The sequence below is a fragment of the Macadamia integrifolia genome, chromosome 4, assembly GCF_013358625.1.
Source record: "Macadamia integrifolia cultivar HAES 741 chromosome 4, SCU_Mint_v3, whole genome shotgun sequence".
In the NCBI taxonomy this organism is placed as follows: Eukaryota; Viridiplantae; Streptophyta; class Magnoliopsida; order Proteales; family Proteaceae; genus Macadamia; species Macadamia integrifolia.
This window is the reverse complement of record NC_056560.1, coordinates 32,023,272-32,038,754: the sequence shown is the minus strand read 5'-3', so window position 1 is coordinate 32,038,754 and position 15,483 is coordinate 32,023,272. Positions and strand designations below refer to the sequence as shown.

At 36.8% G+C, this 15,483-nt stretch overlaps 2 protein-coding genes across 2 annotated transcripts; both read left to right on the top strand.

Moving 5' to 3' along the window:
• The first annotated feature begins 1,138 nt into the window (after positions 1-1,138).
• On the top strand, positions 1,139-3,913 carry LOC122075837 (pentatricopeptide repeat-containing protein At4g19191, mitochondrial-like). Its single transcript, XM_042641005.1, has 2 exons — positions 1,139-1,630; positions 1,720-3,913. Exon 2 carries the CDS (start codon positions 1,759-1,761, stop codon positions 3,727-3,729), a length of 1,971 nt encoding a protein of 656 aa, XP_042496939.1. The 5' UTR covers positions 1,139-1,630; positions 1,720-1,758; the 3' UTR covers positions 3,730-3,913.
• Positions 3,914-5,629: 1,716 nt separating this feature from the next.
• LOC122076402 (homeobox-leucine zipper protein ATHB-15-like) lies at positions 5,630-15,171 on the top strand (the record flags this gene model as incomplete). The annotated part of the gene is made up of 7 exons (XM_042641703.1): positions 5,630-5,821; positions 5,973-6,053; positions 7,280-7,414; positions 8,252-8,574; positions 8,714-8,819; positions 13,903-14,052; positions 14,814-15,171. Coding segments are annotated over 7 exons (1,134 nt in total), but the record flags the coding sequence as incomplete, so codon positions are not given.
• Between the last annotated feature and the right edge of the window lie 312 nt (positions 15,172-15,483).

Sequence of the window (15,483 nt, the reverse complement as noted above, 5' to 3'; positions counted from 1 at the left end):
TAAATCTTTTATCAAAAAGGGCAGCAATAATTGGTACGTCCATTCCCTGCCTAAATAAAGATGTAATTTTAATTTGTATTAAACCTATATGAATATATCGCAGTTGAGGGTGCTTCTTCTCAATCTTTTAATTTGATTAATGTTAAAAATAAAAAATTCTAATGTATTTTCATCAGTTCCCCAAGTAGTGGTGTTTTCACTGGCTTGATCAAAAAATCTAGTAGTCCAAAGATTTAATTTTGAGGATTTGTAAACCTCAGAATGAGAAATTTTTTTTATGCTTATTAAAGCAAGATAGTAAACAAGAATCATTGAGGGTAATATCTTCTCTATCAAGGTCTGAGAAAGCAAAAGAGTTTTGTTCCTATTGTAGAACTTGTTGCAATTTTGTTTCTTCAAAGGGTTGAGAAGCGATGGTAGAGTGCATCATAAAAACAAATTCGACATCTGAGTTGGAATAAGCAGAAGTCGAAGCAGTTTCTAATTCATAAAGGATGTCTTCAGAATCAGAAATCTCTGTTTCAAAAATGATATCAAATTTATTTTGTTCTGGAAATTTTATCATTTTTTTATGATTAATTTTCTAGTTGGGATATTCATTTGCAAAATGGCTCAATTCATTGCAAAGGAAGCACAATCTTTTTTTGATTTACATTGTCTTGAGAATTTGGATTTTGTATGGTGTTTACGTACAAAATGCCTTTTTGAAAATTTATTTTTTGGTTGAAACCTATTTTTTCAAGGTTTCCATTTTTGCCATTTAAAATTTTTAATTATCTTATACATTCTTGAAGGTTTATAATGAGAAGGTGGTTTACCAAACTCATAATTGGCTGAATAATATCTTCGACATAAAGCTGGGTTAACTTTATATTTAATTGTCTTAACTGCTTTAGTTTTGAGGCAGTTGTCAATAATAATGCGAAAAATAAAATTGATTCGATTTTCTAAGGTATCTGAACTCTCCAAATTGGTAAGATATTCAGAATAGTGTTTTGCATATAATTCATCCCAAGGTGGTGGTAGTTTTAGAAAAAATTATTGGAACCAATGGTTAGAATGTGTACTTTTTAACGGATGATAATAATGCATATATACTTTTGCAAAGTCTTCAAAAGCATTCATGTCATGTCATGAAACTTTAATTTTGTTAAATTAAAACTTATATCATCTATGTAGGTATTATCAGTGGGTTTGGTACCACAAAATTCTGTTTTTGTAATCTTTGACATCTGAAACTGAAAGTGCTTTGAGTTTTAAACAGGCTGAAGGCTTCGATCAGGTAATTGACAATGAACGGATTTGAATCCAAGTGCTTGGCAGGAGAACCAACTGAAGAGAAACAAGAAAATAACAAATTAGAAATTATGGATGGAGTGCAGTAGAGATTCGAACGCGAGAGGTTGGAAACCGAAATGATAGTTCGTATTTGAAACCCAATGTCGGATACTCTATTCCTAATCGTCCTCGATTCAAAAGCCGAAGCCCTAACCCTAAACCTGAACCAACCATGGCAAACTAGAGTACCAGGAAGACAGGAGAAGAGAGAGACGTAGGAAGAGGTACGGCGACTGTTCAATTAAATCGGCTCAAGTCACGGACTGGAAGAAGATCGGACGGTTAAAATGAGGTATTTTTGAAATTTTGGACGGTTCGGATCAAGGACTTCGTCAGTCTTCTAACTTCTTTTTTCTGAATAATTTCTTCTATTTTGAAAAGGTCAAACACATTGAAGAACTAAGACAATCTTTCCCGCCAATGCAATGGGAAATGATCAGGTCCTGTACCAGCCAAAGCTTCAACCGTTTTTCAAATCTGTCGATCGTTGCATTATGGAATTCCAACATCAGATCAACAGTAAGCGAAGGTTTAAGTTACAATGCCCTTCTTCTATTCCGCCAAATGAAGCAATCGGGCTTAGAACCCGACAATCTAACCTTCCCGTTTGTAGCAAAAGCATGTGCGAAGCTTTCGAATCTCAACTACTCCAAAATCATTCACAGCCATGTTGTGAAATCCCCCTTTGGGTCTGATATATTCGTCCAATCAGCCATGGTAAATATGTACATAAAATGTGGTGAACTGGATTCTGCATGCTGCTTGTTCGAGGAAATGCCTGAGAAGGATGTTGCTTCTTGTAACACAATAATCATGGGTTTTGCTCAGTCAGGGCTCCTTGGTAGAGTTTCAAAACTTTTCTGCCAAATGAGGCTCATGGAATTTAAGCCCGACTCAATCACGCTCATTGCCTTGACCCAGTTAAGTTCCAATACCACAAATTTGAACGTGGCAAGAGCTGTCCATTGCTTTGGGATTCAACTTGGTGTCAGTGATGATGTTTCAGTTGCTAACACTTTAATTGCGGCATATGCTAAGTGCAATGACTTAAGCTCGGCAGAGGGGGTGTTTAATGGCATATCATTGGGTATGAAGACTGTAGTCTCATGGAATTCAATGATTTCCGGGTGTGCCCACCTTGAAGAATCTGCTGAGGCCATTGGTTTCTACCAATTGATGTGCCAAAATGGAGTGAAGTCTGATGTGAGCACTTTTCTTAGCTTGCTATCATCATGTGTGCAACCTGAAGCACTTTTAATTGGTAAAGCATTGCATTCTCATGCTGTCCAAACAGGTTGTGATCTAGACATTTCTGTGATTAACACTCTCATTTCGATGTATTCCAAGTGCGGAGATATTGATTCAGCACATTATCTATTTAACACAATGTATGAAAGAACTTGTGTTTCATGGACAGCTATGATCAGTGGATATGCTGAGAAAGGAAATTTGGATGGGGCACTTTCTTTGTTTTATGACATGGAAGCAACGGGCGAGAAGCCTGACTTGGTTACCGTGGTTGCTCTGCTGTCTGCCTGTGGCCAAACAGGAGCTCTTGAGACTGGAAGATGGATTAATTTGTATGCCATTTCAGCAGGGTTGAGAGGGAATGTGGTAGTTTGCAATGCGTTGATAGACATGTATGCAAAGTGTGGAAGCATGAAAGATGCACATGAGCTTTTTCAAACCATGCCCGAAAGAACTATAATCACTTGGACAACAATGATTGCTGGGTATGCTTTGAATGGAGAATCCACAGAAGCTTTGGATTTTTTCTCTCAGATGATGAAGTTGGGTCTGAAACCAAATCACATAACATTTCTAGCTGTTCTACAAGCTTGTTCCCATGCAGGTTTCCTTGAGAAAGGATGGAAGAATTTCAATTTAATGACCAAAGTTTATAAAATAAGCCTTAGATTAGAACACTATGCCTGCATGGCAGATCTTCTTGGTCGAGCAGGGAAGCTGAACGAAGCATTAGATTTCATTCTAAAAATGCCAGTTAGACCTGATTGTGGTGTATGGGGTGCTCTGCTTGGTGCTTGCCAGATTCACCAAGACATAGAGATAGGTAAGTATGTGGCCAGCCGTCTTTTTGAGCTAGAGCCTGAGGCTGCAGTTTCGTATGTGGCAATGGCCAATATCTATGCTGCAGAAGGGAAGTGGGATGGTGTGGCAAAAATACGATCAACTATGAAATGCAAAAAGGTGAGAAAATTTCCTGGTAGCAGCCATATTCAGGTGAATGGGAATACTCATGTATTCACAGTTGAAGACAGGTGTCACCCTGAAGAGCTACTCATATATAGAGTGTTAGATGGTTTAGCTTTGCAGTTGAAAGAATCCAGGTTGAGGCTCTCATCGGAGGACATTATAGCATATGACTTGTAATAAAATTATGTGATTTAGTAATTGTTTTGATGTAAGAGGCATCTCAGTTGACAAAACATGTCATCTTAATGGGAATTGTAGGACAAATTTAGGGTGGAGGGAAACCCTCAAACTGAGGTATTGAACTTCTTAGCACCTGAAATCAAGCAGATTCATTGGATAAACATTTATTTTTCTTGTTTTATGGGCTACTGAAGGAAATTTTGATGTCTTTCAAGACTCGCAATGACTCATCACTTTAATGAGTAGGTATTTGAGCTTCAGTCGCCTGTATGTTGGATAATAGGATGAGATAATTCTTAGAATATGTCAATTATTAATTCATAAGGGAAGAAAAGCTGAAAATTCTGGGAGTTGGTCGGTCAGTACTCTAAGCCTCATTTGTTAATAACTGGAGAGAGCAAGCAGTGAAATAAGATCACCAAACTTTCCACTGTACTTCAAAGTTCAAACCAAGCAACCGACCAAACTTTTCCCTTTTTTCATTTTATTTTACTTCACTATAATGATGGTTTTTTCCCCCCTCTTTTCACTTTACTTCTAATCAAGCGGAGCCTTGATATGTAGATTTTGGTTTTGTCACCAGTACTATAACCAATTTTCAGCTTTGCCTTCCTTATTATTTGGTCAAACTATGGGGAAATTAACTCTTTTTATAATAGAAAATTTAATCAATATCTACTATAACCAGGAGAAACCTGACATCTACCAATTATCTGCCATTTAGAGATAATCTTTTATACAGTCTTTTCTGTTGCAGTTGTAAGACAATGGAGCGAGGTTTTTACGGTAAGCATAGTTTTTAAGGCGGTAAGGCGACGGAGGCGTTTAAGGGTCTTTCGGAGCGCCTTAGCGATAAGGCGGGCATAAAGTGTCGTTTTATCGACTAAAGCGTTCCTGTGTAATTTTTTTTTATAAAACCAATCTATTTGACTAAAATCCTAGTTGAATCCTATTACTCATATGTTAAATAAATATTAAAGGTTCATATTCATACCAATGTAAGATATTCATTAAAAAAACAAATCAATAAAGTGAATAAACTAAGTTCATCAATCATCAATCATATTAACATATAATATAAATACATAATTATGAAACAAAATTATAAATATAAAGAAAAAAAGACATAAAAAATACAAGTATTTATTATACTTACCTCTATGATGCCAAAATGAGTGCCTAAGCCCTAAGGTCATGCACTATATTTCTATTCCTCTCAAAGAAGAATGAAGCTCACCGTTGCCGGAATAAGCTCACCGTTGCCGGAGCAAAATGGTCGCTTGGATCAGTGGTTCTTCCTTCTTCCTTGTTCCTTGATTCCTTCTCAAAGCCCTTTCTTAAAACCCTTGATAAAATCCAAACCCTGTTTGTGAATCGTGTTTTTGTTTTGTTTATTTTGGTTATTTTTGGTGGAGTAAAGCTGATCCCATACATCTCAAGTGTTAACAAAACATACATCTACCAATAAAAAATCTATATTTGGAATCTTCATCAAGTAATTTTAAAATGTGTTAAAAAAAAAAACCCCCCATAAGGCGTCACATCACATAAGGCGGAGCACTGCCTTACCATCTCTAGACCGCATCAGCGCCAAGGCGCTGCTAAGGCGTCGCCTTACCAGCGCCTTAAAAACTATGCTCATATCACGAATTTGGTTGTTCGTCTTCAAGTTAACATTAACTGGAATGATCTATTTTATGGCAATCTTGTATTGCAGTTTCATTTCCTGTTTGACTTAATTCTGTCAAAATATTTTGGTCTAAGCAATGTCAGAAAACCTCTCTGGTTTGATATCATTGAATCATTATTTAGAACTTTTCTAGAATTACATCTTAGAGAGCTTCTACCTTTCTTTTGTCTTGATATTTTACTCATTCTTCTGTGATTTCATCCTCATTTGCAGAATGTGCCTCCAGCTATACTCCTCAGGTTCCTTCGGGAGCATCGCTCAGAGTGGGCAGACAACAACATTGATGCTTACTCAGCTGCAGCTGTTAAAGCTGCTCCCTGTAGTTTACCGGGGTCTAGAATTGGAAGTTTTGGTGGTCAGGTTATCCTTCCACTGGCTCACACAATTGAGCATGAAGAGGCAAGTAATTTGATATAGTACAGTATTTCTGTTTTCATCCGACATTGGCAATGAAGGAGTTTTGCAATCTGTTCCTTTAACTTAATTACATGGTTGGAGCTCTTTCATGCATTCTGAATGCTTATCCAAGATAGAAAATGTGTATATTCAGTTCTTAGAGGTCATTAAGCTGGAAAACATGGGCAGTGGTCAGGATGACACAATTATACCTAGGGACATATTTCTCTTGCAAGTAAGTCATCTCTTTTTTGCTCAGTTCATTTTGTACTTCTTAACTGATATCCCATGTTTCAGTTCATTGGCTTATCCATTGTTTATCTTTCGAAGTAGAATTGTTTCTGGTGGAAAAAACAGAATCTGTTGCCATTTTAAAATAATTCTCACGGGTGTAAAGTGAGTTGGTGAATAAAAAAAGTAATTTCTTCTATTTTCATCCTCCTTTCCCATGTGGGCAAGATGAGCCATTTTTCAAGCTGTTTATTAAAGAAAAATCAAGAATATTCAAGCTCTCTTTGCAGAGTAAAAGTTCAATACCAATGTTGGCAATGAGGCTGATGTTGGCAGGGAGAGTGGGAGACTGTAAATGTGGCTAAGCTGAATGTCTCCTCATTTGGATGATTCTGGATATGCTCCTTTAGTTCTCATGTGGCAGAAAACCCAGTCACTGCCAGCTTCAAAGCGTGCAGTATAATTGAACTTATGCTTTTGACAAATCATTGTTTATTTTCCTTTCCTCTGAAGAAGAGTGGACTAGTAAAAAATATAGTAGTATTAATGTAAAAGACTTCCAAAATTAAAGAAGAGACTAGCCTTTGTATAAAAGTTCCTGTCAACGCCCCCTCTTGATAATGGGACTGCAGCATTTGACTGTGGTGTTAGTTATTCAATAATTTTTTTCCACCAGTTCGTGAGAACTAGAATGAGCAAGCGAGTGCGCGCAGAGAGATATTTTAGATTTTGATTACCCTTTTATTTTCTTCAAAACTTTTCTTTTCTTCCCAGTCTTGGGTTCCCATCTACATGTGCTAAGTCCTTCAAGAATCAAGTTACAATCTCCGCTGTCTCTCACAAAGTGGTTTAATTGGAAATTGTTACATGTGGAAATTAATAATATGTGTAATACTATACTCTTTAAAATTTCTTGTTTTTTGGGATCTCATATTGAAGTTGAATGTGTGTCTGGACATGCACGTGCAAATACATTCGATTAATCCTTTTTCCTAACCAGTTGGGGTATTTATAACATATTACTGAGTTTGCAGATGTGACAATCTCACATATGAGGGTTGTTCAGTTTGGATGGGAGAGTCGTGTTTTCTACTTTTAACATGACAGAACATGCTTACACTTAGATTTGCTGTTTCTTTCAAATTGTATACTTTTGACTTTACCTTTTATTGTTCTGAATATCTACTTTATCATATATTCTTTTTGACTTTGTTAGTACTGTTTCCTCAGCTCTGTAGTGGTGTGGATGAGAAGGCTGTAGGAACCTGTGCTGAGCTTACTTTTGCTTCAATTGATGCATCTTTTGCTGATGATGCACCTCTTTTACCTTCTGGTTTCCGTATCATACCGCTCGACTCTCGGGTGGTAAGTTTTTTGAGTAACCATGTAATGTAATTCTTTTTCTTTTATTCCTACTACCGTTACCACCAATACTTCTACCGCTTTCCTATACATGTTCTTGTTTAAACTTCACTTGTAGGCTTATGTACCAGGCTAGCCTTGAGACTCGGGAGAATTTTGCTCGTCTGTCAAACAAGATCTGATTTGTTTTGTGGGGTGGATGGAGTAAGAAGTTATAAGCCTGTTTGGCATTTTGAATTCCCTAGTTCCAGCTTCAGAATTTGACATTAGGAACATAAAAATGTCGCAGGGACACCGACCTCACAACCACGTACAACACAACCCAGCCTTATCCCAACTAAATGGGGTCAGCTACATGGATCCTTTTTCTCCAACCAGATCTATTCAAAGCTATACTTGTTACTAGGCTTAAGCAATGCATGTCTGACCTCAAAATCACATCCACCCGTAAAATGACTGCCAATTGGCTTGAACAAATAGGAATGAAGGATAACACTGATGCAGGGATCGGATCCTAGTGGTGGATTTAGGGGGGGGGGGGTTAACATTTCTCTCTCTTTCCCCCTCTCTCTCCAACTTCCTTCTTAATGTTAAGTGAATAAGAGGTGGTCATTTGAATATTAGAAAGTAGCTCCTTAAATGCCTTGGTTCAAATTTTAAACTGCGAAGCAGAAAAATATCAATCATAAGCTACTTATCAAAAGAACATATCAATCATAAACTGCCTAACAAAAGTGGTTTGACTGTGTGCTATTATTTAGAGAACAAACATTCTGACAATATTCTTCTTTTTAGCTGTAGAGTTTGTTTTCTAGTTGGCTTACTTTCAACATAATGCAGGATGCTGCCAGTCCAAATCGTACACTGGACCTTGCTTCTGCTCTTGAGGTGGGGCCCACTGGAAGTAGAGCATCTGGTGAGTATTCTGGCAATTGTGCTTCTAGATCCGTGATGACTATAGCATTTCAGTTTGCATTTGAGAGTCACCTACAAGAGAATGTAGCATCCATGGCTCGACAGTATGTCCGTAGCATTATATCATCTGTTCAAAGGGTTGCACTGGCTCTCTCCCCTTCTCGTCTCAATTCTCATGGTTATCTTCGGTCACCACCTGCCACTCCTGAAGAACATACACTAGCTAGGTGGATCTGTCACAGCTATAGGTCTGGCAACCTTTTGTTTTGAGATTATGCAGTAGGGTACTTTCCGTATTGTTTCTCCTGATTAAGAAACAAGCAAGCAGCAAGGTACAATTCGGGAAGTATGATCTATTCATTCATGTTTAATTTATTTTTTTTGCAGGTGTTATTTAGGGGTGGAGCTACTCAAATCTAGCGGTGAAGGAAGTGAATATATTCTCAAAACCCTTTGGCACCACTCTGACGCAATTATATGCTGCTCATTGAAGGTGTTGACATATATATATATATATATATTGTGATCTTATTTGAATTGCTATTGTATCATTACTAGATTCTTAAATGTGTCAATGATTTTGAGCTCCAATGGAGATGATGCAACAGCCAAGTGCAAGCTACAGTAGCCGAGAATGAAGAAGGAATCAGAATCCTAGTCTTTATAGGAATCCTGTTCTTAGTCTGAATCTTACTCCTAGTCTGATTGGGAGTTCTGTTCTCAAGTTTCTTTTCCTGTTTTGACTATGTTGATTTGCCTTATTTCAGGTTTGGTTAGGACTTCTAGAGTCCAGTCCTGTTTTGATCATGTTTTCTTTATTATGTCAAATCCTAGAATTATTAGGAATTTGAGTCCATATTACTATTATGTACCTAACTTCTTAATTATTATTATTATTATTATTATTGTATCTGTATGTGGTTAGGAGTTACTGCCACGGTGGAGTGTTAAGTAGTTGTTAAAAGTTGGTAAATTAGTAGAAGTTAGAGATAAGTATGGAACTGGAAGTAGTGGAGCATAGATGGAGTGTGTGGGTGTGGTAGTTTCAATGTAAGGGGAATATGTGAGGCAATGTTTGTAACTACTTGTTTATCCTATTTAATAGGAACTAATTTGGAATAGAAGTAAGCAATGAAAAATTATCCTAAATTATTTCTTTGGATTTATCTTGAGAAGAGGTAGCTATCTCCCAATTAGCTAGACGTCTGGCTTTATCCATAAAGCCAAGAGGCAGGAACCTTCTAATTAGCCAAAACCCTATTTTATCTCTCTTATTTTCTCTCTATCTCCTACTTTCTCTCCCTCTCTCCACGGTGTACGTATCATCTGGTATCAGAGGAGGTTGATCCTACGATTATGGGTATGAATATTGATATCATCGAAGCCATGCGTTCATTTGTTCAAGACATGATGGTGATTTCGAATGATATGCTTGGAATTTATCAACGTATCTAAAAGAGTTTGGCTGAGTTGAGGAAGAAGAAGATGAAGAAAAAGAAGCAAAAGGAGACAAAGAAGAAGAGGAAGAAGATGATGAAGAAAAAGAAGCAAAAAGAATCGAAGAAAAAGAAGAAGAGGAGTGTACCATTCATCAATTCCCTCAAGGAGATGCCCATTTTTACAATTAGATTCATGGGTCTCGAATTAACTATCTCAGATTCATTGAATGTAGCTTTTACTATCAGGGTATGGGATCTTGGTGGTCCTTGAAGACAAGGACAGTTTAAGGGGGAAGGATTGTTACGTACTATTATTATTATTATTATTGTATTTGTATGTGGGTAGGAGTTATTGCTACGGTGGAGTGTTAAGCAGTTATTAGAAGTTGGTAAATTAGTAGAAGTTAGAGATAAGTGGAGCATAGATGGAGTGTGTGGGTGTGGTAGTTTCAATGTAAGGGGAATACGTGAGGCAAGGTTTGTAACCACTTGTTTATCCTATTTAATAGGAACTAATTTGGAATAGAAGTAAGCAATGAAAAATTATCATAAATTATCTCTCTGGATTTGTCTTGAGAAGAGGCGGCTACCTCCCAATTAGCCAGACGTTCGGCTTCGTCCGTAAAGCCAAGAGGCAGGCACCTCCTCAAGTCCTAATTAGCCAAAACCCTATTTTATCTCTCCTATATTCTCTCTAACTCCTACTTTATCTCCCTCTCTCCACCGTGTACGTATCAATTACATTCTAATTCTATGCTATGTTTTAGAGTCATAGTTTGAGTAGGATTGTCAAATATTAGTCTGTTTTTGATTATTCGAAGTAGTAGTTTGAATTCCACGTCAGGTGAGGACTGAGAGTCAGTTTATGAATTTTATATATAGATGTAGTGGCCTATGGCCTCATATATGAATTTGTCAAATAAAGCTTCAGTTTCCTGAATATTGTGCTGTGATTCAGTGTTTTCTCGGTTGGTTCTGAGTGGTACTTCTGTGGATTCAGTAGTGAAGACTTGGTGGACTCCAAGCAGGCTCTGGTGGATTCCATGATATATATCTATATATTTTTAATCTTTCTTTTTAATGTGTCTCTTTCTAACATTCAAGCTAAGTCCAGCTTAGAATCTCTTAATTTCTAAACCTTATGGCCATAGTTTTTACCTTAAATTACTGCTTCGGATTTGCTTCAATCCTTGATTATAGTTTCTGATTTGGTTAATGATTGTTTCTTTCCATACATGAATGCTGTTTATCTCTTTAGTCCTCAGATTCAGGTTCTGTTGCAGATCCAAAACTTTCCATCAATTTCTGGTTTTTCCTTGTTAAAGTCAAATTCAGATTTTCTTTGCTGAAATTGAATACAGTAAACTGCTGAATCAGCATTTGAATCACTATTTGATTTCTGTTTTGAGATCTCACAAATTCCTATCAATTCTGCACTTTTTGGGTTTCTTTGCTGAAGAAGATTTTCTTTATCACTCGTAATCGAGACATCAGAATTGAATCAGATTTTGCAGGTCCTCTCTACCTATATAAAATCATAGTTGTCAAGGTGGCAAGACGATCAAGGTGGTGGAGGGATGTCTAAGCGCTTAGGCGCCTAAGTGTTATTTTTTATTTCCTTATTTTCTAACATTTTTTAGTATGCTACATATATCTTAATATCATAAAAAATCAACATTAAGCCACATCAAGTCATAAAAAATCAACATCTAAGTTACAACAAGTCATCAAAAATCAACATAAAGAGAAATGTTCTTGTTCTGTAATAAGTTTGACTGCTCAAATGATCTTATTGTTACATGAGACTTTTTGTAGCAGGTAGAACACAAAACTGACTTTCCAACAAGTTTAAGGTTATTAAATCTAAGCTGTAATGGAAAAGTTCTATTCCAACAAAACTTATTTTAAAGTGCACAAAAAATGTTGTTAAATTCATCTGAATGAAAATAATTTTATGGACATTAAAACAAAATATTAGTTTACCACACTTTTTGTTTTTAGCAATTTCTTACCATGATGAAATTTATGAAATTTTCAGAATTGAGAAATCAACATTGGAAGTCAAAAATCGCCCCTACAATCAAAATCTAATTTTTGTTCTTGGATGGGGGGTTGACTTTTTATCCTTTTGGAATTTGATTTTGAAATTATTTTTATTGGATTCATATAGAGGGTATTTGTTTATTTATGAATAATATCTTAAGTATTAAACAATATTGGGCATAAATAAGTACCGGACCAGAGCCTTGTGCCTAGGCGACAACTTGAAAACTATGTATAAAACAAAACCTACAATAGCCAATCAGATTGGTTTTGTTCAGAATTTTCTTTTCATTTCTTTTATTATGGTTAGTGGTGAGCTTGTGACGCAACGGTTAAGTTGCACTATTGCAACATGTTCGTAGGTTCGAAACTTGGAAACAGCCTCTACTGCGAAGTATATGGTAAGACTGCGTACATTTGCCCCTCCCAGACCCTACAATAGTGGGAGCCTCATGCATTGGGTTGCTCTTTTTTTTCTTATTCTGGTTCTTGTTCCTCTTTTCTGTGATCCTACCACAGGCTAATCTCCTGTTGGATTCTTCTGGTTCAAGATTAGTTCCGCATCATGAGATTTAATACCTACTCTAGACATTCACTTTCTTGATATGAAAGTGGGAGCTTATGTTCTGTTTCTTTTAGATGAAATTTAGCTTATCTAATTCGTCCTCTGTTAATGATTTTCTACTACTAATTATAATCTATTAGAAAAGGGGAGGGGTGCTTTTCTAGAATTTATATAGAGGTAGAGAAATGCTGTATGATTTTAATCTCGAGGATAGTAGAAACACAGGACAGTCAGGACAGTCCTGAACATCAAGATAAATAGCTGATCACAAGGACCTGGTCATTGTCAGAAATTGGTACAACTACAAGGTGACAAGGTACCCCAATGATGGTGGAGAACATTGACCTTGGAAACCCAACATGGTGGATATTTTTGTTTATCTGATATTGAATCGTGTTTTTGATTGTTGGAGAGCTCTAGAAAGTGGTAAGTAAAATGTAGAGAGCATGCAGGTGTGAATTTGATAAAACTTAACATGCATCGATTGTTATTTGCTTCACTTCATGCATTCTCATGACAACCGAACATTCCTTGTTAGAGTATTTTATTATGGGTTGTATCGTGTGCGTGTAACACTTGTTACTGTGATAGGGGATGTGAGCCAAAAGACTAATGGAAGATTTAAGTCTTTCTATTACATACATTTTAGATCTAAGTAATCACATCTGGGTCATCTTTTTTATCTTTTTGCTTTTTTGGAGGGGGGGGGGGGGGGGATGTTGTAGAGGTTTTTGAATGCGTCTTATCACTGGCTTAAGGTCTCTGTTGAACAGGTATGAATTTTGATGCTTCTTTATTTCACTGCTAGTCTGTGCTGTCAAGGCAATGCACTGGTTCCACCATGGAAGGGTGCTACGTGACAGGCTTAGGCAAGGTCGAACTTGACATTCATGTAGGTATCTAGGAGGTGGGACTTTTTTGGCTAGTCGACAACGAAATAAACACAAATACAGAGAAAACGAATTCTTTTGTCTGTTGTGCTGTATAACCATCATATTTGTATGTTGCATTTTATTTTATTCATATTTGTATGTTGCATTTTATTTTATATTTATGAGAAATGAAAAACTATAAAAGTTAGATTCTTTTTTCATTATTCTTTATCTGTTTGTCATAGAGATTTGCTGTCTACATGTGTTAAGACTTTAACAACTGTGTTATTTGGAGGTGTCGTGCTGCCTGGGGGTGTCAAAATGGATCAGAAGAAAATAGGCTGAAGTTTGTGGGTTTGACAATTTTCCAACAAGCACACACACATATATGGCATAAAAAAAAAAAAAAAAAAAAAAAATAAAAAAAACAAAAAAAAAAAAAAAAACAAAAAAAAAAAACAAAAAAAGAATCCTGATAAGCATCTCTGAGATGTGACACTTTTCTGTTGGTGAATAATTTCTTTAGCACCAGCCTCTATTTCTGCTGTTGTTTTTCCTATATGAATTCTTTCCTTTATGATTTCTCATGGTTATGCTTTTATATCTGGTTTTCTTGTTATTAGAGGGGTTGTAATCTTAATTGTATGATATATGCAGGCTTTACCAGTTTTTACTTTTGCGAATCAAGCGGGTCTTGACATGCTTGAGACAACTTTGGTTGCACTTCATGACATAACTCTGGAGAAGATATTTGATGATCATGGGAGAAAGACACTGTGCTCAGAGTTCCCCCAGATAATGCAGCAGGTTCAGCTCTGACCCTTTGATAAATTATGTCTGATCTGAAAAAGGAATAGGAAGGGTTTGACGGATGTTAGGGTCATAATTTTTATTCCAGAACATTGACTTAAGCACTTAAGTGAAAGAAACAGAAAATACATGCTTCCGGTGATCATAGATTGTCTTTTGCCACCAAGATTTTCCTTTTGAGTCCTATATTCATTTATCCAAACTTCATGCTAGTGGACCACCCTGAAATTCAGCTGTTTTAGCTGGTGGTTGGAGCCCCATATTTTCTGTTACTTAGCACCTCCTAATGGAGTACTGTGAGACATCAAGATTAACCTTTGCTACATAAAAAGCATAAGATGCAAATCAATGGTTCTGTTAGGACTTCATTGTTTTCACAATCAAGGGGTGCTCAGGTGCTCTTATGTTTCTCAATTATAGGTTACTGATCAAAAAGAGGGTGGGAAATATAATAGGGTTTAACACACTGTAAATGGTATTTTCATGGTGGGACCTCCCACCCCTCTATGGACTCTTACCCTCTTACCCCATGGAAGGGTTGCATAATTTAGTATAGAATCATGTTTTGAATGGTGAATAGCCCAACTTGAAAGTTTCCTGAACGATTGGACTGCCTGGAATATGAATCCACCTCATTTAACTGCTTCTTTTTTAACAGCAAAAAGAAATGTTGCTTTCTTGGCATAATTGTTTTTCTAAAGATCTCTCTGGAGCTCTTGGGTGATTGCTTGTTATTTCATATTTGTATCTTGTGGCAGGGGTTTGCATGCCTTAAAGGTGGCATCTGTTTGTCTAGCATGGGCAGGCCAGTCTCTTACGAGAGAGCTGTTGCTTGGAAGGTGTTGAACGAGGAAGAAAATGCTCACTGTGTTTGTTTCCTGTTTGTCAACTGGTCTTTTGTTTGAATTCTAAATCTGATTGAAGTAGGTGTGAAGCACAAGAGAGAACCCTTCAGCATTTGTAAGTGAGCTTAATTGGCGAACCTGGCCCTGCCTTTTGTCTTTTGAGATATGTCTTCATGTTTCGAGGGTCTCAATACTTGCGTAGTGTTGGCGAATTTCATCTTTGAACCTTGGTACCTTAATATTTTTGCAGTTTTATGTTCCTTCTTTTCAAGTTTCAGTTTAGTTTCTGGAATCAGTATCATGCTTTTTGTTGGGGTGCATTAATCAAATGTTTACACAGTCCTTTGTGAGCCATGTTTAGAGATGTCTGGATATTCACTCCCCACTTGGTAACCACCACACTTTTCTCACACCGTCCATGTTTGTGAGGCCCACACACCAAAAAGGTGGGTCCCACCACATGGATGGTCTGAGATGAGGTGGGTTGGTTACCATGTGAGGAGAGGAACCACACTTGTTATAGTACATTGGTTTGTTTTGATCTTTGGTGCTTTCTTATATTAATTCTCTCCCATCTAATGCT

What these genes read in the sequence shown, in the direction of transcription:
- LOC122075837 (XM_042641005.1), top strand. Translation starts at nt 1,759, where the DNA reads ATGCAATGGGAAATGATCAGGTCCTGTACCAGCCAAAGCTTCAACCGT.